At 33.4% G+C, this 26,998-nt stretch overlaps 1 protein-coding gene across 2 annotated transcripts in view; it reads left to right on the plus strand.

The window, feature by feature from the left end:
• The window catches only part of CDH12 (cadherin 12), a 256,933-nt gene extending 242,504 nt beyond the window's left edge, over positions 1-14,429 (plus strand). For both annotated transcript variants that reach the window (XM_040630527.1, XM_040630529.1), the window contains 4 exons: positions 2,214-2,335; positions 6,001-6,118; positions 10,554-10,805; positions 13,930-14,429. In XM_040630527.1, coding sequence (XP_040486461.1) covers positions 2,214-2,335; positions 6,001-6,118; positions 10,554-10,805; positions 13,930-14,429 — 992 coding nt within the window. The remainder of the gene's footprint in view (positions 1-2,213; positions 2,336-6,000; positions 6,119-10,553; positions 10,806-13,929) is intronic.
• Positions 14,430-26,998: the final 12,569 nt, after the last annotated feature.

The following is a 26,998-nucleotide window of genomic DNA, read 5'->3' on the forward strand; positions in this document are numbered from 1 at the left end:
TGTTGGCGGAAATAGAGTAGGCTAAGTAATTCACATGAACTTCCTAAACTAATCTGTAATATTAATTTGTTGTCTATTTTTTCAGTAGTGAAATAAATTTCAGTTATTTTCTAATACATAATATATACTAGAATTTAAGAGCATGAACTTGGAACCAGAACCCCATCTTATTCCTTTCAACTTGTAATTTTTGCAAGAGTCACATCCCCCTTCTGTTCCTCAGAGTTCCACATGCAATAATGGGGATAATAATAGTGTCTATAAGAGAGTTACTGTGAACCTTAAAAGAGTTAATCTACATAACATGTTTTAGAATATAGGTACACTGTAAGCATTATAAAATACTAGGCATAATTTTGGTTTTTTAAAAATTTTTGTTATTTTTGATAATTTCCAGTTTTTTCTTAGGAAAGCGAACCAAGTTTAACCAAATTGTTGACATTTATCTACATATTATGCTATAGGAGCAATTAACACCAAAAATAGATGCAGAACTAGATAACCTTCAAGAAGTGCACTTGGTAATAAGAGTAATGTAATTTACCAAAGGTGATCTAACATTTTGTAAAACACCACCACTTACTTAATACAACAAACCTATTAATTAGGGACTATTTATACTGTGTGTTTCATATGAAGAAACTGAATTGCAGGTAGATTAAATAACTTGTGAAAACAGCCAAAATTTTCTACCAAATAAGATAATTCCCTGTGGGCAATATTAATTTTTTAAATTATAGATACTTCCTGCATCCTTCTCCAGGATTACCAATACACCTTCTGTTAGCACATCCCATATTACAGAATATACCATTCATCCTCACTTTGTGTTATCTGTGTGTGTACTGGTACGCGATGATGGATTTCACTGTGTCATATGTGAATATGTGAACATTTATTATGATACTGTTTATAGTGCCTATAATTTCCTAATAAATCTTAGCACAGCAGGATAGTGGAGAGTTAGCAGAATCAGTCATGTGTTGAGATTTTGTACGCTTCTTTAAAAGAATCCAGATACAGGTCTAAAAGAATACTAACATTATAACTTTTCGGCAGCGCTGCAGATGAAAGATTTAACACATAAACCAATCAGTAGAGAAGGTATGGGGGCATATGCATGGTATTTGGATTTCCAAATCCAAATTAGGATCCCCTTAAATGTGTGACTCTGGGTAAGGTCCTTCAACAATTTGGGGCAATTTATCCATCTGTAAAATTTCATACGGCAAAATTTTATAACAAATAAGGTAAAATGTGCATGTTATGTTTTGAGTCTTCTTCAACAAACGACAGAGAGGCAGGTAATGTATCAAGGGTTGGGGCTAAAACTTGTGCTGGGACTTTGGCACTTTTTCAAACAACACTTTTTTTTAAATATACTGTAGGAAGAAAATCTTGTTTATTCTTTCTTTTCTTATCTCCAGCAAGTCATTTCAGGGTGTATCCCTAGCTTCCCATAATCTATGTCTTCTGCTTCCTTAAGTCTGTTTTTTAAATCTTTATAAAAAGTCCTCTCTCCTTCATTTTCCTTGTAATTTATCATCATTTTTAGGAAGAATCATTTTGAGAGAACTTTTTAAATATGTAGATGGTCCCACCCAATAAAGTTTTTTATTTAGACACATTTTGTCCAGTGAAAATTACCACAATTGGTGAAGATTGGTTCTGTGAACTAACTCTGGTATGATGGCTACATGTCTGATAAAATACTAGCCAGATAGTTGACCTCAACTTTGGTGGTGAGTGAGTTTCAGGGATGAACGCTGGTACAGTGTACCGCTAATGCTCCAACAGCAAAACATTGATACCATACTTAGCCATCCTTTTGTCATTTCTATTTGGCACACTTCACAGTTGCCCATAAAGGAAGGATTGTTTGGATTCTTTATAATGGCTGATTAAAAAAAAAAAGTTTAAGGCATGCCTGGGTGGCTTAGTCGGTTAAGCCTTTGATTCTTGATTTCGGCTCAGGTCATGATCTCAGGGTCCTGGGATGCAGCCCTTCCTTGGTCTCCGCAGTCAGTGGAGAGTCTGCTTCTCTCTCTCTCCCTCTGTACACCCGTCCCAAGCCTCACACACACTCCCTCTCTCTCCGAAATAAATAAATAAATGTTTTTAAAAAATAAAAAAAAAGTTTAATATGATTTACTATAAGAGCAATAACTGACCTGATTTTGTAATTGTCTGTTCTCTTTTTATGTTTTCAACAGGTAACCCATTATTAAGCAGTAAAGTCAACATATTGATTAATGTCTTAGATGTCAATGAATTTCCTCCAGAAATATCTGTGCCATATGAGACAGCTGTGTGTGAAAATGCCAAACCAGGACAGGTATCTTATCAATATTGTTAACTAATAGCATATAAAGACCTACTATATGCATATGTTTCAGGGTATAGGACCATACATAAATGCATGCACACACACCCCAACATTGATATCAATATTGACATTGATAATGATAGATAGATTTTTCCCCCCTGGATCATATGTTTTCATAAAAAAAAAAAAAACCCACAAGAGATAGTAAACTTATAAATTAAGGGTGCATTTATGGATGTAAAAGTAACATCCCAAGGGAAAAAGTGATGATGGCCTACTGAATATTCTTCATATAACTAAAAAGTCTAGGATTGCGGATCTGCTATGTTTCCTATCCCTTTACTATGGAATTTCTATGGAATCTGTGACTATAAACCCAGTAAGCAAACAACTTTAGAGTGCATTCTTCTAGAGTGTTTCTTGCTTTGCTCACATGCTTTATGAAGGGGTACAGAAAAGCACTGTAGCCCATTAAAAATGTAAGGCTTCTTTCTCCGGTGGCCTTGAGTAGAAATCTGGGCTATTCGAAATCTCGGACTTACATTTTCCTTATTAAGTCAATATTGCTCTGGTTCTAGTGGGAGATGTCATGAGGGAGGACCACATGGTTATGAAAGTTACTGTCAAATCCTAGATTTAATGTGAATGGTGTTGGGTACCCAGTTTTTTTTCTAGACTATTATAGATGAATGAATAAAATAATATAATGTGGTATGATGACATGATATGATATAATGAATGAATCAAGCATGAGCACATGATGAGAGTATGTCATGAAATAAGAATATGATTAATCCCATACTGTGCACCTAAGTTCCAAAGGAAAAATATATCAGTATGCTTGGTTCGCTTTGTATTTTAATCACCTTTAAATAGCATAACTCTTCATTTAAGTAAATTTGAAGTTTTAATTCTTACTGAAAAAAACCTTAATATTTGAAACAATATCTTTATTGAAAAAAGTTATTCTTCAGTCTTCAGTATTTGTTTCAATTCTAATGTTTTATAATGCTTTGTAGAAAATCCGTCCCATAATCCTAATCCTATGATGCCCACTATCTATGTAGCTATTAAATTAAAATTAAATAAAATTAAAAATCAGTGTTCTCATTCATACTAGCCACATGTCAGTTGTTCAATGGCTGTATGTAATAAGTGGCTACCATTTTTTGTCCATATAGATATAGAATATTTCCATCAGTATAGAAACTTCTAGTGGACTGTACAGCTCTAATCTTTGATAACTTGGGGGAAGTATTAATTTTATTACAACATGACTTATTTAGTCAGATTTCCCAATTGATAAATTTGCATCCTTAATTTTGAATAGACACAGAGATGCATTAAAACAAAGTTTTAACCCTTTATCACCTTAAATGTACCCACAATTTACATGGGCTAAGGCCAGTGCCTACTTTGGTGTCTAGAAGAGTCGACGCATAAATGTTTAAGCAAATAATAAACCAATTTGGTTATTTGAGAAGTTACAAGAAGTTTTCTGAAATTCCACAACTTAGCCAAATTCTCACTTTCCAGATCCCACCACCCTCAGCCCCAAACCCCAATCTTCTATTTTTTTTAGATAGTTAGGGATATTAATTTTTTTCCATCAATCAGACTCTTGTAATGCACAAAATGAAAGTCCTTTGGAAATAGAACTCTATTTGATGCTTCTCTGCTTGTCTAGTAAATTAAAGAGTTTAAAAAGTTGGGAAAAGTAGAAATGACCCAAGATAACTTGGTTTTCTTACATGTGGGCAAAGTGGTAAGCAATCTGTGGGATCCTTGGACGTTCTTTTTCTAATAAATACCTATTGGGTTTTCTACTGGGTCACATTTATGTACAAAGAGCAGCCCTGAAATGTTACTTGAGTTTTCAGGGAATATGGTATGTGAGCATTTTCTGCTCTTGACCCCAGGTATTCTGCCCATTGTCTAGGAACTATGTATAGGAACTGACTATCTTTTCTGGCCTATAATCGAATATGTATGCATGTTTATGTATGTATTTTTATATGTATGTATGTGTTATCTATGAAGAGACAAAAGAGAAAAGAGAGAAAGATGATGCTATCTAAGTCAACAGTGATATATATATAGTGAATTCCTGAAGTATGAGAGTTTTTTTTTCCTTAGGGCAATGACTCCCAAGTGTCAATTCCAGATAAGTGCCTGTTTATCCCAAAACTTTCTGCTCTGTCTGCTGTTTGAAAGGACATTGCTTCATTCTAAAGTTATGTTCTTGATATTTTTTGATGTCAAACAACTTTCATTTAGTAAATGATTATGCTTGCTGATAGTAGTTAAAGGCAAAACAAAACAAAACACCTGGCAAACCAATCCCCTAATAATTTACAGAAAATTTATGGATGGGATATAGTGATCTGACTGAGCATATGAGTTTATGTAGAGTTATGTAAATTGAAGTTTTACAGAATTGTGACTGATTCACACTGAACCAGGGAACTGAAATTCTCATTAGAAAACTAATTTGTGAAATTATTAATATGACACCAGGCCCTCAAAGTCACAGTATATATGTTTCTGTGTGAGTGTGTGATTGTCTATGCATGTGCACATGCACACAACTCTATGGGGGGGGGAGTAGATCATAGTAATAAGATTGAGTTTTAGCCATGGAATGAAAACAAAAAATAATAAATAAATCACATATTTAAAAAAATAAATCACATGTTTAATGGCATCAGTCTAAGAACACATGATGTAAGCTTTTGCCCACTGTGACCAAGATAGAGTACTTGAAATGTAAGGTCTTCTTCTGGGAAAGTCAAGTTTAGTCTAAGAGAGGGATCACCTGAGCAGTACTCTGCTCTCACTCTCTTCTACACATATTTCCTGAAATTCTTTCTGATGCAAAGCCATTGGATATGTTAATAAACACAACCTCAAAGCTATTATAATTTGCTTATCTATGTAGTTAATTATCAATTTCACAGTTTGGCTCTCAGAAGTTATTTTTAATCTCCAAATTCTTAAGGGCATATTCTTGAAGTATCAGAATTTTAACTACTAAACATACAACCTGTGGAAGCTATTTAGGAAAAATTCTGAAACCGGGTTGTTAGTGCTTACTTCTTAAAAAAAAAAAAAAACTTTATGAAAATACATTTAGTATTCTTGCTCATTGGAGGAAAACAAATATAAGGACAAAAACAGATATACATCCTTTGTATTTCTCTTTCTCATCATTTTATTTATTTAAGAAAATAAAACTCATCCTCACAAACAAAACTGTACTAAAATTTTGCTATCGCAAGGGCTTTTAAATAATCAGAGATTTTCTTTCCAGTAAGCATTTTCATATTTGGGTTAGAAAGCATTTATTTTATTTAGTTTAAAATGCAAGCAAGTGCATTTTAATTTTATTTTGCTTATTAGTGAGAATTTTCAATGGTGTTAAGTTTTTTAGTTATGCAGATATTGATTTGGAATTGGCCCATACCCTACGATTGTACCTGCCATTATGAACTATAAATGTTTAGATATTTGGTCATAAAAATTATTTGTAAATAATTGGCCCACTGATATGAATCCTAAAAATGTCATTTCTACCTCCTTGCATGCATCATTGAATAAACTTATTAGCCCGGTGTATGTAAAGTTCCCTTTGAAACTCATGACTGACTTCAAGTTTCATCTCAACTTTGTTTCAGATAATTCAGATAGTCAGCGCTGCAGACCGAGATCTTTCACCTGCTGGGCAGCAATTCTCCTTTAGATTATCACCTGAAGCTGCCATCAAACCAAATTTTACAGTCCGTGACTTCAGAAGTAAGTTTAACCACATAAAAAAACCTACCTCTTATCATGTAACTTTGTAGAAGGACACAAAGGTAGAAATCAATGTTTTTCTAAAAGCACTCAAGTTCACAAAATATGGAAATCCATATATGAGAAATACAAAATTCTATAGCTAGCAGTAAATTAAATATTTAACCTATATAGATTGTATCTAATGAGGCAAATTGCTTCCATTTATAATGTGGACAGTCCCTTAATGAGTCAAGCAAAAACAGCCTATCTGGGAAATTGAATGTTTTCTGTGTTTTAAATATATCATTTGTTCCACATGCACATTACTTGCACAAACTAATAGGTAACTTCTTAGTAACTGGTTTATTTGAATAACACACAGTGCAGCTCAGGTTAAGAATAATAGGCTTTGCCAACTTGCATTTCCAAGTTGGCAAAGCCTGTTATTCTTAACCTGAGCTGCACTGTGTGTTATTTAAAAAAAAAAAAAAAGAATAACAGGCTTTGTAATTAGAATGACAGACGTTTTCATTCCCACTCCATGATGTCCTCAATGGCAGATTCTCAATGTATTAACTAAATAATTTTAAACTCATAGTTGAACTGAATCAACCTCATAGTATTTATATTAAATAAAATAATGCATGCAAATCCTTAACAATACCCAAGGTCATTTTAGTTACCACCTCTACCATCATATCTGCACTTTCATATCTAACACCAACACTGCTACCATCACCGCCACCGCTATTGCTACTAATACTATCACGTCTGCTACTGTTACGCTCACTACAAAAGTACAATGGACACTGGATTACAAATATTAAAATTAAGTACTGGTCAGTTCTTAAATTATTAGTTCTGTGACTTGTGGATATTTTATCCCTTCTAAGTTTCCATAGTTATGAAATTGGGATTAGAAACATCTGAGTTCATAATATTAGATAGTAAAAAGCTAAATTCTTACTAAATTCTATGCTTATAGAACAAATGAACCAGTTGTGATGAGATAATGATGATGATAATGATGATGGACAGAAGTAAAAGGATGTCTGAGAAATTTACGTTTCTGCAAATATTTAGAGGAAAGAAATCAGACATTTTGTCACAGAAGGAAATTGAGGATTTGCTTCATCCAATGGTGTAATGTGAGGAATGGCTATAAACACAACAGGGTCCCAAATATGAAAAGCCTTACAAGTAAAGAGACCACATATTTTGTTATGAAAACTAGAACACTTTAGAGAATAGAAGTGGACAATATTAGTAATTTTAATTAAAACAGCTCACATAAAATAGGGCTGTCCAAGACAAATCAGACCATGTGGTCACCCTAATTACAAGACATTTGAAAGGATTATAACTTAAATCCAATGACTTCAGAAGTCTTTGAAAGATTTACAAGAGCATATTATGTTCAGATTTGCATTAGGACGATCAGTTTGGTTGTAGTGTGGAAAAGACAATAGGAGGATATAGGATTACTTCTGATGCTATTGCAGGAGTGGGTGAGAGTATTAGATTAGGATAATGGCTAATGGAGATAAATGGATAGAGACAGAATTCATAGGGCTTGATGCTAGATTGCATAGAATCCATATGTAAATATATTGGAGAAGAAGACTAATCAGACTTCCAGATCCCTGGCTTGGGCAACAAGGTAGATGGTCACATCATCCAGGAACATAAGTCGACTATTTCCTCCATTGTATTTTTGCTGGAGAATCTATATCTGATTAATCATGACAATAAGAATCAGATCATTTTGCCTCATAGCATCGTGTGTTCTCACAGCTTGAACATTGCTATTCATTTGCCATTTACTATAGTCCCTGTTTTATCTTGTTATATTTTAAGTGTAAGTTTTAAAAAACTGAATAGAAACTTTCTTTTCATCTCACATATTTACCTTATTAAATTATTTTCCCCCCTGGGGTTTAAGTTCTACTCACTTAGCAAATTTCAATTCTATAATACAATGGTATCAACTATAGTCACCGTGTTATACATTAGATCCTCAGGCTTTATTCATCTTATAATTAAGAGTTTGTATCTTTTTACCAATCTTTCCCCATTTTCTCCACCCCCGGCCCCTGACAACCACATTTCTACTGTCTGTTTTTAGGAGTTCCTTTTTTTTTTTTTAATCTTTTTTAGATTCCACATATAAATGTTACCATGTGCAGCATTTCTCTTTCTCTGTCTGGCTTATATGACTTAGCACAATGCCTTCCAGGTTAATTCATTTTATCACGAATGAAAATATTTCCTTCTTTCTTATTGCCAAATAACTCCATTGTGTGCATATATATTTATAGTTTATATGATATAGATTAACGTTACCTGTTCTTCAGTAGAAACTATTTTAACAGTGGTCATGAGGTTTAATATCTTTTTTCCCCACCATGAACAGCACAATGGATTTTTTATGGCCGTATATCAATAATAAGAACAGATTGAAAATACAGTAATCCCCCCTCTTCTGTTGGGGGATATGGTCCAAGGCACCCAGTGGATGCCTGAAACCAAACCATGGAGAGTACTGAACCCTGTATATATATGTCTTTTACTATATACACATACCTATGATAAAGTTTGATTTATAAATTAGGCACAGTAAGTTATTAACAGCAATAAGAATAGAACAAGTGTAACAATATACTCTAATAAAATTTATGTAAATATGATCTCTTTCTTTCTTAAACTATTTTGTATTATACTCACCCTTCTTCTTGTGATGACATAAGATAATAAAATGCTTACGTGATGAGATGAAATGACTTTTGGATTGTACATCAAAAAGTGGATCATCTGCTTTCAGGCCAAAGTTGACTTGGGACAACTGAAATCAGAGAAAGTAGAACTGTGGATAATGGGGGAGGGGGCTACTGTAAACATAACAAAAGTGTAGGATGCCTTTTGATATAATGCATTCAGCAACATTGAATCCATGACACCTCAAGGGTAAATATATCAGTTTCTCCAGCCCCTATTTTTATTAATAATCTTCAGATTTCAAACTTCAGTCCTGACTGTTCCTTTTCCTCAGACTCAAGCATTCAATCCGTTGCTGAAGATTTCAATGTTAATTCAACTAGTCCCCATTTCTTTATTCCTACTGTCATCATAAGTACCCAGCATTACTAAGTCTCATAAGGAGTATTATAATCGACATTTGGCATTTTGGTTTTTTTTCAATTAAAAAATATCCTTTATGTAATAACCAAGTCATCTTCCCATGTAAAACAGTCTTATCAAGTAAAGTTTTCTCAACTTCGCGTTTCTATTGAAATGAGTCTAGAGAAGCTGCCTAATATTTAGTTATTGAATCTAGAATATACAAAGAGATGAATGGAATATTATTGAGATAGTAATATTTTTCTGACATACATGTATTTTAATGAGTAATATATATTTCTAAAATTAGTTTCCATGATTCCAAAGTGGGTATCATGTATGGCTATAATAAACTAAATATTAACACATTTTTTAAAATAGCAAAATATTTCTAGGAGTTATTTTAATAGACACAAAATGAAATGGTGTTATGAATAAAACCAACTTCCCACTTCTATGTGTAGAAATAAAAGAAATAAAGAACAAATCCATGCAAAATGATACTTTCAATAGCAGTATTAATTGCATTTATATAAAATTTAAAATATTTATTGCCTTGAATTATTCTAAGTAAACAGTAAATGTTGTTGATTTTGTCAGAATTAAAATGAATTAAATTTGTGCTTATATTAAAGTAGTGATTATTATAATTTATTATTATAATTTATTATATTTAAAATTGTTAATGAATCTTGATGTTTTTAACACACTTTATTTTCTTTTCCATTTTTGTTATACTAACTAATGTACAAAAGTGAAAGATATATGTATATACATGTATACATATATATATGTATACGTGTACTATATATATGTATATATATATTTACCATATATATCATAGATACAGATCTGGGAAAAATAAAAAATCAGTTGCTAAATTGACATTTGTTGTATTTTAATGAATAGGTTCTTAGGTGAGATATTTTGCAGACTCATTCTTTGTAATCTCTGCTCTTCTACCATGTAAGAAAACACCCACAGATGTATTTTTTTCTCAATGAGATTTTGATGTTAAAAAAATATGGGTCAACACACACGCACACACACACAAATGGGTCAACACAACATACTTCTAGTCTTATAAACAGTTTTATGTTCTTTCTGAATTGAAAATTTAATTCTTACACCGGACAAGATTAATGTTTCTTCTTTTCCTAAGGGTTATTTTGATACATTTGATTACATTTGGTGGCTTTCATAATAATAAAAGGAAGAATTAAAATATGGATGCATTTTGCTGATGCAGGAAGGGCTTCCTACTGTTTGATACCAACTTTAAGATTTGAAGCGAAGCTTTTAGTAACCCTCTTATCACAATTGTCATGTTTTGTAGACAACACAGCTGGAATTGAGACCCGAAGAAATGGATACAGCCGCAGGCAGCAAGAGTTGTATTTCCTCCCTGTTGTAATAGAAGACAGCAGCTATCCTGTGCAAAGCAGCACAAACACAATGACTATTCGAGTTTGTAGATGTGACTCTGATGGTACCATCCTGTCTTGTAATGTGGAAGCAATTTTTCTACCTGTGGGACTCAGCACTGGGGCTTTGATTGCAATCCTCCTGTGCATTGTTATACTCCTAGGTTGGTTTCAATATCAATCACATCTCTCTCTCTCCATCTCTCTCTCTCCTCTGTGCCTCTCTCTTCACAATTTGCCATGTAAATCAGGTTTTTCTTCATTGAGATGTCACATCTGGATAGAAGGAAAATGATCTCTATTGAATGATATTTTTATTAATGGTAATTTTCTATGTAATATCTCGTGTCTATATACCACTAGGAATAAATGAATAACATCAGAACACAGAACTATGTTCAAGTCCTTGGGGATTTTCGACTAATAACAGTTTGTTGCCCTTGCCACAGTGAAATTTTCTGTAACAAATATCTCACATCAGTGGGTTTTTTTGAGTGTTTTTTTTTAATTCATTTTACATTCAGTAATTATTGCCACCTAATAAGATATTATATAATCTTTAAAAATATACTAGATGAACAGTAGCTCTCAAATGCCAATTCAATAAAGGAAGAAAAGAGAAAGAGCAGGAAAGGCGGGAGAGAAAGTGAAAATACCCCCCAATTTTTTTTTTCTGTTTAAACTGCCAGCCAAAAGTAATTATTCCCCTTTTCTCACATCTCCTCACATCAAAATTCTAACCATTCCCACTAGAACACAACACACCGAAATATCTAGAAACACTGCAAAAGAAAAAGGACCGAGGTAATGTGTTCTGTAACATCTCTGTAAGAATTGATATAAATCTACTTTAGGGGTTTCCCTCTTCCATCAATTCTGTTACGCTGCCTCCCTTCACTTATTAATTCACTGGCAGATTCACAAAACCAGAGAGAGCTTTTCTGTTTTGCCAGTCATTTCTTTAAATTCAAAAGGCAGCCGATATACAATTGGGCATTGTGGAATTCGTTTACATATGCTTCACAAATGTAGATACATACCTTTATCTTAAGATAGAAAATTAAAAAAAAAACACACACAACTAGGATGTAAAGCGTGGAGTAAGGCATTATATCATAGTTTATGGAGAACGTTCTCCAAGTCAGAAGCTCATGGTAGTTTGGAGATTGCAGTTCTGGTCCAATTCGCATGGTATAGATATTAATTTCACACAGGTAACTTTGGTGTCCAGAAATAAAGTTTCCTTTCTATCCTTATAACTTATGATACATTATCTCTGACATCTGTGCTGATGATATGAACCTTAGAAGGGGAGATTCGGAATAACATTCTCACATCTGAAATTGAACACCAGCAATTAGCCGTTTAACCTCACATCGAGTGTTGCTTTTTAATGCTTCTCTCTTGTCGAGGAGCCACCTGAGTCCCAGAGTATTTCCATATCAACCTAGCATGACTTGGCATGTTCTGGGTGCTCACCTTTGGCCTCTCTGGCCCTTTTACAGTGTAGCGAGCAGTCTTGCTCAGGTCAGCGGCAGCACGTGCTGCCATCTGCAGTCATTCCTCCAAGCGCTCCCTGACGTCCACAGTGCACTCGCACACTTGTAGCGCACGAACTTGCCGGGATACAGCAGGCAATGGTAAATTCTAGTCCTGCCATGGGGTGTACTTAAAAATCCAACTATTCTCGGACTTCCTTATCCAATCTCAGACACCTTCAGATCTTTCCATTTATTCTTAGCCATTTCCAGATCTTTCCTGGGACGAGGGAAAGCAAGAGCGTCTTGTGGTGCCTACGTATCTTGTAGGGGGCCCTCAGACACATCAGCTAGTAGTGCCTTCCTCAGTCGTAGCAACTCCAAAGTCATTTTACAGGCAGGGCATCGCTCTGAGGCTTGCAGTCTCTCACTCACCCTCTGGGTGAGCAACAGTCTTTTTAGTGTTTGGATTTCCCTAAATGATGGGAGGAGTGCAGAGAGCTAAACACCTCTTCAAGGCCTATTGTACAGAAGCTCTACCTATATCCCCTCCCTCCTTCCAGCTGGTCAAACTTTAATTGTGGAGGAAGAGGGAATAAATGAGCTTTCGTCAACACGCAATCGTCTCTAATTTCTAATCTTATGATGAGAGTCTTCCAGACCCGGCTTCGGTACATCAAACACGCTTTGGCTTTCAACGTGTGAGCACCTCTGTGGAAGAGAGGGGCTTTTATGATGAGCAAAGCTGAGCGCTGACTTCATCATTTGAATCTGTGCCCGTTCACTTCTAGAGAAAATAAATGCTTTTTCTTCCTTTTTTTTTTAAAGCTTTTATTTATTTATTTGAGATAGAGATAGAAAGAGAGCTCGGGCACGTGAACACGCAGGTAGGCACGCAAGCACGTGCGCTTGAGCGAGGGGGAGGAGCATAGGGAGAGGGAGAAGCAGTCTCCTTGCTTTGTAGGGACCCTGACACGGTACTCAATCCCAGGACCCCCCAGATCATGCCCTGAGCTGAAGGCAGACACTTAACTAACAGAGCCTCCCAGGTGCCCTGAAATAAACACTTTCAATTTAATGCATTCCTGTGCATCAACTAGGAACAAAAAGATTTAAATTATGAGAGTGTATAAATTAAGTATTCCAAAATTTTATCATGCTTCATGAACATAAACTGAACACTAAGCATTTGGTTTGGAAAATATCTCAATATGGCAGGACACAGAATTGAAATAGTTAGAGGTCTTGGTTGACATGATTTATAAAACTAAGGCCCTTATATTCTATACTCTTCTTTCCTTCCTTTCTCCTTTCCTTCCTTTTTTTCTTCCTTTCCTTTTTAAAATTTATTGCTCTTAAAAGTGATTGTCACATGAAGATTTGGGTTTATTTCATTAGAAATATAAGTAACTGCTGCAACCGGGAAATTTAGCTATGAATAATATGTGTTAGTTATGGGCTATAATATTCAAGTTTTATTATACCAACACTCTACATCTCTCTATATGCTTAGAACAACCATTCTTTTAAAAAAAATTGTAACATACACTTTTTAACTGATACCCAAATATTTAAATATAATATAAATTAAATATAAGACTATAATTGCTTGATTTTGTGAAAAATTTTGCTAAAATTGATAGCTACAATTTCAAAATGAAGTTGAGTCTTAGACAATGAACAATGTAAACAGAGATATGATCCTTATTATATAATATGTTTACTTTGAAAATAACGTGTTGGCCAGCCCTGATCAATTTTATGGAGATATGAACTACATTCTTAATTTGCAATTTTTGTCTTATTCTAGCCATCGTTGTGCTGTATGTAGCTCTTCGAAGGCAGAAGAAGAAAGACACTCTAATGACCTCTAAAGAAGACATCAGAGATAACGTTATCCATTATGATGATGAAGGAGGTGGGGAGGAGGACACCCAGGCTTTCGACATTGGTGCTCTGAGAAATCCAAAAGTGATTGAAGATAACAAAATTCGCAGGGATATAAAGCCAGACTCTCTCTGTTTACCTCGTCAGAGACCACCGGTGGAAGATAACACAGACATACGGGATTTCATTAATCAAAGGCTACAGGAGAATGATGTGGACCCAACTGCCCCACCATATGATTCATTGGCAACATATGCGTATGAAGGAAATGGATCAGTAGCAGACTCCCTTAGCTCTATAGACTCTCTCACCACCGAAGCGGACCAGGACTACGACTATCTGACAGACTGGGGACCCCGCTTTAAAGTCTTGGCAGACATGTTTGGTGAAGAAGACAATTATAACCCTGATAAAGTCACTTAGGGCAGCAGCGAAGGCTAAAACACAACCAAAAGGAGACATTTAAGAAAAAGAAACACACATAGAAATCACACACACACACACACACGCATGCACACACACAGACACACACACACACCAGGCTTTATAGGACACAATCCTTTGATTATCTGGTTTCTAGCAAGTTGCTATATTTATCATATTGTCAGTTTCGATTTATTCTGCCAACACAAGATAATTCCTATTAGGTGTACTTGCTTGGTTTCGTTTTGTTATTTTGGAAACACACTGAGACAAGCTCAGGCCTATTAAATACAATTTACTGACATGACAACATAGAACGAAGATAGCTATGTGGCATCACGGTGGAAGAGTGTTAGATTTTTCTTAATTCCACTAAAGTGCCTATTGAAACTCTTATCATTTACAGTGGTGTACAGTACACTCTGCTGTGATGGCATGGCAGGATGCAGAGACACAGGACAGAGAACAAAGACACTGTCTTTATGTCAAGGAGCAATAGCAACATGCTGACTTCTAATTCCTTTTGAGGAAAAGAGAAGAATACTTTCTGAACTCCATCTTCTTATAATTCAAAGGGTTTTTTTTTTCTTTTTTAAACTGTATGCCAAAACACATTTGTTTTTCCTACCCTTTCAGAAAATTGAAATAAACGCGGTCATATCAAATTCATTATGTAAGTCCTGAATTTTAAGAGCAATGTTTGACCTTAACATTAGTTCATATTAAAGGTGTTCAGTAAAATGTTCCTTTTTTTCCAAAAAATAAATTTAAAAAAAGGAAATTAAAAAAAAAAAATCCCTCTTGGTAAAAAGAGGCCTCAGGGCTGAAACTCCACATTAAAATAAATATTGGTTTTGTCTTAATACTGTGCTGGTGTGTGGAAAGTTGGTTTTAACAAATCACCAGATTATGAAAGTCTTTAGTCACAGATAAAATTTTTAAGTTGTGTTTCTATGAAATTTTTTAAGTAAAAAAGTGCCATTAATTTAAACATGGGAAGAGAAATTCATTACATAGCTTCTCAGAGTTTCTTATAAACTAGTGATTTTTTCGTCAGCAAAGAAAATGAAATACATATCAAATAATACAGGATGGATTTATAGCATGTCTAAAAATATTTATTACATATTACTAAACATATTTCAAAAAATTCAAACCAGTGACTAATTCCTAAAATAAACACAAATGCAAAAATCAGGCAGTTGATTTATTTATTGAATTAATATGGACTTCAACTTTGTAAACATTATTATTATATTAGATCTCACAGTTGCTTCTTTATGCGATCATCTGCAATAATTCCAATATAAATGATTCTATACAACTCCCGTGCTCTGTAAAGAAACTTTACTTTTTAATTAGATGCAAATTTCTGAGAACTGTTAGCTTTTAGAAGCCTACAAGTAAACTACACTCGTATGCTTTACTCTCCAGTGAACTGTACACTATCTAGAAATGCACTTAACAAAACAGATAACTATGAAGCGATAATATATTTTCTTAATAATATAATTGTACAAGTAACTACTGAACTATTGAGACTATAGGAAAAAAATAAAGGTTGCTTATAACATCCATCCTGAAAATGTGGTCAATACCTAGCTGTATTTATGAAATATTTATGAATATATTTATATTCGCAAGGTTTAAAAGAATACACACATGGGAAAAATGGGTAGACATACGGATAGTATAGGCAAATTATAGTCAGTCCTATTCATTCTTAAGTCTTACTTCAAATAAATGTAATGATAATTATGCGGTACCAGTTTGCCTATTAGGATTTGCAGTTTATACCCCTGTTTTGGTGTCACATAGTTGCACACTTTCCCTGCTTTCCCCTAACAGGAACAATTACTGACCTTCTTCCTTTCAGCACCCAGATTTTACTTGTATCTCATGTCTGGGAACCACATTAGAATATTCATGTAGTGTAATAATTCGCAGCATGATATGCTTTGGGAAATATTTATGTAATTTTTTAAGAGCTGGCAATGTCATAATCATACTGGAAAAAAAATGAAGGCGACTTCTGGGTTTGTCCTAGCAGCACGATTTACTAGGCAGTGATGCATGACCCTCGAAGAAGGTTAATGTGCAAGATCACTTCCAGCTGACCAAGTGGTTCTTGTCAGGAGCTACTGCATTTTGTATCTTGCTCTAACCGCCTCTGCATGCAGTCGTATATAGGAAGACATGATGGCACAAAGAAAACTTGGAAAGGGCAGGTCATTTCAAACCTCATGACTGAGATGCTAAGCAAAAAGGTGAAATTGGTGAGTCTTCCTTTTACCAAACTAATAAGCTATTGTTCAGTGCTTCTATCTTTTACTTTTGCTATGCTACTCCGATAGTTTGTTAGGGCTGCCATGACCATGTACCACAGACTGGGTGACTTGAACAACAGAATTTTATTTCCTTCTGGTTCTGGAAGCTAGAAGCCCAAGATCAAGGCGTCAGGAGTGTTGGTTTCTTCTAAAGGCCTCTCTCCTTGGCTTGTAAATTTTCTTTCTCCTTGGCTTGGCCATTTTCTGTGTCTTCATATGGTCTTCCCTCTGTGCTAATTCCTCTTCTTTTAAGGACACGGCTCATACTGAACCCACTCACATGACCTCTTTTAACTTAATTAACTCTGGAGTGCCCTGTCTTTAAGCACAGGCATATTATGAGACACTGGTGATTAGGACATCAAAATATCAATTTTAGGGGGACACAATTCAGCCCCTAATAGCCACATGATGTTAACAGAAAATTTAAAAATATGTATGATTTACAACAAATGAGCAAAGAAATGTGAAAAGAAAGAACTTTGAATGGAAATAATTTCAGGGACAGTAGGAAATCAGAGGAGTGACATGGTGAAAACAGTTCTCTCAGTGCTCGTAAATTGGAGTTATTATGGGTTATCTTTTAGACTGTTCAATACTTGTAAAATCTTTTTAAATTTTTTTATCTTTTTTTTTTTATTTTTAATAAACAGTCCCTGGCCTTCATTCAGGAATTAAACAATATTTTAAAAGGCTTAGAATTTACATGGGGAATTTTGGCTGTTAATAATACTCATACAAAACTTCTTAATTACATTACAGATTTACCTTTACAGAAATATTTATGTACATATTATATTTAACATATGTATGTAATATATATATATATTAAATGTAACCTTTGTGCTCAAAAAAGTATTAGATCAACACAAAAAGTGAAACAGTGTAATATACTAAAAATAATTTAAAATTGCTTTTGTAGCAAATCTATCACTACCGGAAAATGTTCTATGGGGCAAGCACCTTTGCCTCCATGTTCTATTCTCTTCGGTAAAATTAATTTGTTGCCCTTGGTGTTATCTAAGTTTCTTCTGTAATTTCTTGATGCTTAAGTTCTAGCTACAATTACATGAAGTCCATCATTTGCATATAGATTACATAAAATTATAAGAATCATAGAGATCTTTAAGATATAAGTAACAAAAATCTTTGAACTATGGATTTGACTAATTATGCATTGGCTCACCATGTACCATATATGGAGAGCCAGGCGAGAATTTCTTAAGTCATAATTATCAAAATTCTTCAGCAAAACCGTGGTAGAAGGAATAGAAGTGAGAGAAAGATCCTGAGCCAAAGAGGAAAAACAAGTGATGGGAAGAAAAGATTAGAAGGGTGTGTCTGTCATTCCTTGTCCTTTAAGAGGAGGAGATTTTAGAAATCCTTGGAAAAGTTTTAGTGACTAATGTATTAAAATGGGAATTTTTAAAAGTGGGTATAAAAATTCAGGCATATTTGAAGTGGGCCTCAAATTATGACTAGGTGTGAAAAGAGTTACTAAGCTGTCAGTAACATCAGTCTGCTTCCTAAGGAAAAAAAGGAACGGGAAGGGGATAATTTTACAGCTCCATGTTTGAAAATTTCTCTTGCCTCCTCCTCTAATTTATAGTTTAGCTAGCTACACAATTCTCACTTGGATTCTTTTAAAAAAACATTTTGGAGGTGTTTTCTATCATATTCTGGCATCCAACCCAGCTGAGGAAATAGGGGGATGAATCTATCACTCCTTCCTTTTATGTGATATGAATTTTTTCATGATGATATTCAGATTTTTTCTTATCCTTTGCATATCCTTTATGAAATTTTCTTATCATTTCATATCCTTTATGAAATTTCACACTAATGTATCGAGATGAGTCTTTTGTCATTCTCAGGACTAGACACCCAGGGTGTCCTTTCAATATGGAGTTTCAGATCCTTCAGTTCTGGGAGATTTTTTGTACTTATTCTCTGATCGGTTCCTACCCTGTGTTTTCCCGTTCATTCTTTGTGGGATTTTTAATAGTTGGTTTGATGTCTTGGGTTTAAGAATTAATTGCATTATCTTTTAACTCTCATTATCTTATATTTTATCCTGTTTTTATGATAACCTTTTCATCTTTGTCCTCCAGTTCTTTTATTGTTTTTTTTTTTCTTTTTTGTCTTTCAGTTCTATTGATAAACTTTTCAGTGATATTTTTTCTGATTTCAGGAGCTTAGTCATGTGTTGTTCTGTCCTGTCCTTTCCTATTATTCTGCTCTGGTTTTTAGATAATTTGTTTCCTTACTCCCTCCGATAAGGGTTAATTTTAGCTCTTTTTAAAAAATTTTGTAACTTTTTTTTCCCCTCTGAAATGTATGTATCAAATAGAGTAGGGGAAAGAGAGATATAGATATCCATTTTAGTTAATTCTGTTTTGATTCATGTCTCATTCTAGTTCCCTGCCACATTTGATATGTCCAAGTGCTAACACATTCCAGGACTATGATGAGAGGACAAGTTCTCTACTGTGCTGCAACACTGGTTCTCTAGTCTGCAATTTTATACCTGGTTTCATTCATCACCATTCCATTAGACTTCCAATAGTTTACCTAAAGTGCTGGCCTGCTAATCGCCAATATGCCATTCTCTCTTTTGTTGTGGGGATGCACACACACACACACACACACAAATAAATACATATGCACATATGTTTAATTTAGAAAGATTTTTCTATAGAGAAATAATATTTGTATCTCTATAAAGAAATAATATATACATATTGTTTATAAATACATATATTCCCTTATCATTAAGTTATGTAATCATTATAACTTTGTCTCAGCATGAAAGGAACTTACATATATAAATGTAATCAATCATAATAATGACCCAAAACTTTGAAAACTAGTAACTTTTCTCATATCCATTATTTTAAAGCAGATGAATTTAGTTTACATATGTCCACATGCACACACAAACATGTATATGTAATTAGATGGTTCATAATTCCAATTTGCAGTAAGTTTTGGACTGCCACTTAATTCCTTTATTCAAGTCCCTTATATTTCTTAGTGTAATGGATTTTCATAACAGTTAGACTCACTAAATTTCTCAAAAGAACTTAAACTTTAATAGGAGTTTAATTGTATTTTTTAATTGCACTTTAAAGAAATAGAGGGTAAGAGTGTCCAAATAACTTGTGTAAAACCAAGATATAGTAATCTAATGGGTGGCAAAGCTCTTCAGTTGGGAAGTTTAAGTAAATCTAACCTTGACTTCTATTCTGGGGTTCTTTCCACTGTTATTCCAACTCTTACATTGTTATATGTAATATTTCATTCATGAATGTAATTAACACAAACTCTTGGGTATTCTGGGCCATATTACAACGTATCATTGTACTTCCTTATTTTAAAGAAGAAAGAACCTTAACATCATTGATTCTCATATCAGCATCTTACTCAAAAGCCAGGGTTTTAAGACACAATAGTATCCTACGACACAGTAAAAATATTATACAGTTGAAAATATTGATCTATCTTACTAAGAAGCAGTGTATTTAAAGCTGTATCAGTGTGCACCTCTTTCTGAACATCCACATTAATGGTCTGTGTACAGCCTTAATTTTCCAAAATTTTTCAATCCAATTATGTCTCTTTTCCCTTCTTTTCACCTTTGTATACCTTAGCCCTTATTATCACTTAAATTTCCAATTTCTAAATGCAGTTTACTTATGCCTCTCCCACTTCATTGTCCAGTGGATATGGTATTTGCCATGGTTGAAAATCCCAATATGTTGTCACTGAAAATTATCTGAAAATCAGCAGTCCTCCTTTTCTCCTCCTCTGCTGTGTCAACATTTTTAAAAGTGTGAGAGCAATAACAGAAAGTGCCCCTAATCACTGAACATATATATATATACTCTACCAAAATATATGCTACAAACATTTAATGCTCATAGTAACTTGATGAGTTATTATTATCTTTAGTTTACACGAGTGTAAACTAAGATTAGGTATGGAAAGTAACTTGACTGTTTAGACACATTTAACACATGGTGGAGCCAGGACCTTAACACTATTATCACATGCACACTCCAACCCTTTACCCATGGTGTACGGTATACTTCATTCTCTCACCTTCCTCACTTATAACTGACCATTTAACAACCTGAAATCTGGTTTCTTTTTCTACAATGCTCTCTTGAAGTAACTAGTAACCTCATAATTGAAAAACCCCAGTGATACCTGCTTTCAGCTTTCTGCATTATCTTCATATCTCCTTCATATCTTATCTTCAAATTTCTGTTTCCGCCTCTCAGTTCACCCATTTTTTGGTAAGTTTTCATTTTTTAAGTTTTTTTTATAGTAATATTTTTTATTATATTATGTTAGTCACCATACAGTACATCCCTGGTTTTTGATGTAAAGTTCGATGATTCATTAGTTGCGTATAACACCCAGTGCACCATGCAATACGTGCCTTCCTTACTACCCATCACCAGCCTATCCCATTTGCCCACCCCCCTCCCCTCTGAAGCCCTCAGTTATTTCTCAGAGTCCATAGTCTCTCATGCTTCAGTTCACCCATTTTTTCTTTAATCTTTTAATTCTTCATATACCCCTCACACAGTTTATATAAATAATCCCACATAGTTCTCCCATCTGTTTTCCTGTCTTTTTCATGTCATTGATATTTGGAGATCTCATTATAATAATGATTCTTATCTTTGTATAAATAGTTTTCAATATATTCAATATTGATATTCAATTCAATATTCAAATCTTTAATAAAATCTGTATTTATACATTTTCTCTTTTAACAAGATGAAAGAGTTTTACTTGCATATATTTGTTACTTTGTGAACACATACAACCGGTCCATCCATTGGCTTCAAATTCATCAGACCCCAGTCTGAATCTTCTTCTTTCAGAGCATAGTATGTCTGTTATAATACTATATACATAAATACATATATATAACTACATATATAATATGTCATATATAATTATATTAATAATCATTTTTATATATTATATAAATTGCATATATAAAATCATTTGTTGTATTGATCTGTTTCCTCTGGGATATTCATGATCTCATTTCTAGTTCTGTTAACCTCTTCCTGATAGATTCTTTCATCACATAACTATTTTACTATTGAAATAAACTTTTTAAAAAATAAACTTTTAAAATTACTAAGGCAGTACAGAAAGTTCCCATGTACTTCACACCCAGCCATGCTAATAACATCTTATATTACTTTAGTACCTTTATTGTAATTAGTGATATTATCTACATGTTTTCATTAAAGCCCACACTTTAAGATATTTAAATTTTTATCTAGTGTACTTTTCCACTCCAGGATCCCATACTTGATAGCACATTACATGTAGTTACCAGGTTTCTTCAGGTTTTTCATGGCTACAATAGTTTCTCAAACTTTTTTTTGTTTTCAATAACCTTGATAATCTTAAGAATTACTGGTAAGGCATTTTGTAGAATATCCCTCAATTGGTATTCATCTGATTTTTTTCCCTCAAGATTGGACTGGTTGTATGGGTTTTTGAAAGGAAGATCACAGAGGTTAAGTGCCACTCTCATCACATCATATCAAAGGAACACACTATCGAAATGATTTATTACTGTTGATGTAACCTCAATCATCTGTCCGAGGTGTTTTGTCAATTTCTTCACTGTAAATCATTAATTTTTCCCAAATCCCATATCATACTCCTTAGGAGAAGATCACTCTATGCAACCCACAATTAAAGAAGTGTCAAGTTATGCTCCACCTTTTGAGGGCAAATTATCAACATAAAATATTTGGAGTTTTTCTGCATGGGAGATTTGTCTATCCTTTATTTACATATTTACATATTACATAAAATATTTCCATATTTTACATATGGAATGCATAGCTGTATTTGATACTTTGGTTCATAATCCTATACCTCTTTATATATAAAACTATATCGGTCTGTGCCTGTGCCATTTATATATCCTCATTACTGCCTAGTTTTTGTTTGGTGTGTTTGCTTGTATGTCTTGAGCACTTTCTTACTTTTTGTCACTACAATCTTCAGGCTCATCTTGCATATTTCCAGCCCTAGATCTACAATCTGCTTTTTCTCTGAAAACCTTGCTTCCTTTTGTTGGAAAATTATATTACAGACAAAGATCTGGATATTACTTGCTACTGAGCTCCTTGCTACTGAGGTTTTTGTGTTTCTAGGTCTTCTCAGATGACAGAACAAGGGGATACATGTTTATAACAACCAGTGTGTGTGCACAGGTAGATAGGTAGGTAGGTAGATAGATACCTCTATACCTGGCTGTACCTTTATTAAGTTAAAACAGTTCATTCTATATAAACCATTATATATAATGTTTATATATTACATATATAATCATTTTATATAGCCTTCTCTCTCACTTGTGTGTAATTTCTTATTTCAGCACTGAAAAACCTATTTTCCAACATTTGCTGTTTATTTACTTAATTGTTCAATTCCAATACATATGTATAGTATGTCAGAATTGATAACCCAAATTCTCATGCAAAACATTATCAGAGTTGTTTTACCTTCAGTCTTGCAGACCCTACTCATTTCCAAAATGGCTTTGGTCCCAGCCTTTTCACCCCCATCCCCTTCAGAAAGACTGCTCTATCCATTTGTTAAACAGATTTTTCTGTCACCGTCTTCATTCAATCTTCCTCTAACCTTCTGAAAAATATTTTTAAATTGTTCATACATTAACGTTTACTCTTTGTGTTGTGAAGTTCTATAGATTTTGGCAAATACACAGTGTTTTGTATTCACCATTACAGTCCCGTATAAAATACTTTCACAAACTAAAAAAAAAAAAAAAAAAAATCCCCTATGCTTCAAAATTCTTAACAGCTCCCTCCCTGACTCCTGGAAACCACTGTTACCTGCTATGCATACTGTCTTTATAGTTTTGCCTTTTCCAGGCTATCATATAAATGTAATCATGCAGTGTGTAGCCTTTCACTTAGCAATATGAAATTAAGGCACATCCATGTCTTTGTGTGGTATATATAAATAATAGCTCATTTCCTTTTATCTCTGAATATCATTCCATAGTATGGATGTACCACAGTTTATCTATTTACCTATCGAGGGACATTTTGGTCGCCTCAAGTTTTTTGCAATTATGAATAAAGCTGCTATAAATATTTGTGTACAGGTGTTTCTATGAACATACATTTTCAAATCACTTGGGTAAATAGGAGTTCAATTGTTGGATTGATGGTAAAACTATTTTCCTTTGAAAGAAATTGACAGAGTGTTTTCCAAAGAGTCATTTGCATTTCCCCCAGCAATGAATGAGAACTTCACAGCTATTCATTCTTACCAACACTGGCATTAGTTTCGATTTTAGCAATTCAATGCAATGGTATCTCATTTTTTAAAAATTCATGTTTCCTGATGACAAGTATGTTTAGCATCTCTATAGCTTTATATGCCATGTCAACTATATGCCTTTTTTGTTAGGGTGTTTATTCAAGGTTTTTTGGTTTTTGTCCAATTTTTTCATTGTTTTTATTTATTTCCTTATCCTTTGGTTTTAAGCGATCTTTGTATATTTTGGATACAAATCCTTTATGAGATATATGATTTACAAATATTTTCTCCCAGTCTGTGGCTTGCTTTTTAGTTCTCTTAAAGTGTCTTTTACAGAGCAGACACTTTTAATTTTAATAAAGTCTAAGTAATTAATTTTTTCTTTCATGTGTCATGCTTCTGTCATTGTATTTCAACATCATCACCAAACCCAAGATCACTTATCTTTTCTTCTATGTTTTCTTTAAAAAGTTTAATTATTTTATTTTAATTTTAGGTCTATAATCCATTTTGAGTTAATTTTCATAAATGCTACATTGTGTGTGTTAGGTGTATTTTATTTTTTAGCTTATGGACTTTCAGTTGTTCTAGCATATCTTGTTAAAAAGACTATCTATGCTCTATTGACTTGTCTTTACACCTTTATCATAAGTTGGATGGTTATATTTGTGTGGTTATGTTTAAGGACTCTCTATTCAGTTCCATTGATCTCTATGTACACTCTTGCAAAATTAAGCTGATTTGATGACTATCACTGTGTAAGTCTTAAAATCTGGAGTGTGAGTATTCCAACTTTGTTCTTCAATATTGACTATTCTAGGTTTTTTCCTTTTTATATGAACTTTAGAGCCAATTTGTTTATATCTACAAACTAGCTTGCTGGGATTTTGATAGATATTGCATAGAATCTGTAGTTGAAAATGGAAGAATTAAGATTTAACGATAATGAGTCTTCCAATCCACAAACACACTTTCCTTTAATTTAGATGTTCTTTGATTTTTTCACAATGTTTTTGCAGTTTTCTGCATACATTTCTCATACATAATTAGTTTATACCTAAATATTTATTTTTTGTGTTTTATAAATAGTATTTTTTAAAATTTAAAAGTCTCATTGTTGCAAATATATAGGAAAGCAATGGACTCATTTAAATCGAACTTATATTCTGTAATCTTTCTATATTTGCTCATTATTTCAGGAGTTTTTTTGCAGAGGATATGGATTTTATACGTAGACATGTCATATTCAAATAAAAGAATTTTTATTTCTTCCTTTCCAATCAATATATTTTTTAAATTTCTTTTTCTTATTTTACTAGCTAAGAATGTCACTATGATGTTGAACAACAATGGTGATAGGAAATATCCTCCCCATGTTTCCAAACTTAGGGGTGTATAGAATCCCTCACCATCATGTAATGTTAGATAATTATTTGTAAAGACTTTTTTTTATCAAGTTCTTTTTATTTCTGTTTGCCAAGATTTTAAAAATCATGAATGGCTGTTGGATTTTGTGAATGTTTTTCTATATTAAATTTTCTACATAAAATTATTTTTATTCGTTAGCCTATTGATATGGTGGATTACATTAATTTTTGGATGTTGAAACAGCCTTGAATATTGAATCATACTTGCTTGTGGTATATATACATCATCCTAATATCAAAACTGGAAACATCATTGAAATAGAAGAAAAATACAAAAATCCTAAACAAATGTTAGCATATCAGATTCAATTATATATAAATTATAGTGGTCCCTATTTTTCCTTATTTTAAGCCATTTCTGGTTTTGATATTGGGGTAATGTTGGTCTCATAAAATGAATTAGGGTATTATTACTTCTTCTTGTATATTCTGAAAAAGATTGGGTATAATTGGTATTACTTTTTCCCTAGCTTTTTGGTAGAATTCTCCAGTGATATAATCTGGACATGATACTTTTGTTGTTGTTGTTGTTGAAATTATGAGTTTAATTAATTTAATAGGTAGAGGGTTATCCAGGTTATTTTCCTTGTGTGAGTTTGGGTAGTTTGTTTTTTCAATGATCCATTATATCTAAATTATGAAATTTGTCAACATAGAGTTTTTCACACTACAGTAGTTCCCTGTTATCTGCAGTTTCACTTTCCAGGTCCAGTTACCTGCAGTCCAGAGACAGATGAGCCTTTTCCAAATATATCCTCAGGTCAATAGCCCCCTAACACGATGCCACAAAGTTTATATCATTCATCTTACTGCATCTCATCACATAGGCATTTTATCATCTCACATCATCACAGGGAGAAGTGAGTACAGCACAGTTTTGAGAGAGAGAGAGACCATGTTCACATAATTTCTATTACATCATATTGTTATAATTGTTTTAATTTAATTACTGTTGTGGTTAATCTCTTATTGTGCTTAATTTATAAATTAAACTTTACTCTAAGTATGTATATATAGGAAAAAAAAACCCATAGTTTTTATAGTGTTTGGTACCATCTACACTTTCAGGCATCCACTGAGACTCTTAGAATATATCCCTCATGGATGGGAAGGGGTGTTTCCATTTTATCATTTTGATACCTGTATATCTGTAGTGATGAATTCCCTCCTCTCATTTCTCATATTATCTGTTTGTGTCTTCTCGCTTTTTTTTTTTTCCCCTGGTTAGTCTGGTTAGAATTTTGTCAACTTTATTGATCTTTTCAAAGAACCAGGCTTTATTTTTATTGACTTGTCTATTTCTTATTTTAAATTTCATTGATTTGTGTTCTAATTTTGTTTTAATTTTAATTCCAATATGATTAACATACAGTGTTATATTGGTTTCAGGTGTATAATATAGTGATTCAACAATTCTATGCATTACTCAGTACGCAGCGCAATAAGTGTACTCTTAATCCCCTTCACCTATTTCACTAATTCT

Source organism: Ursus maritimus, unplaced genomic scaffold (genome assembly GCF_017311325.1).
Source record: "Ursus maritimus isolate PB19 unplaced genomic scaffold, ASM1731132v1 scaffold_15, whole genome shotgun sequence".
Taxonomy (NCBI): domain Eukaryota; kingdom Metazoa; phylum Chordata; class Mammalia; order Carnivora; family Ursidae; genus Ursus; species Ursus maritimus.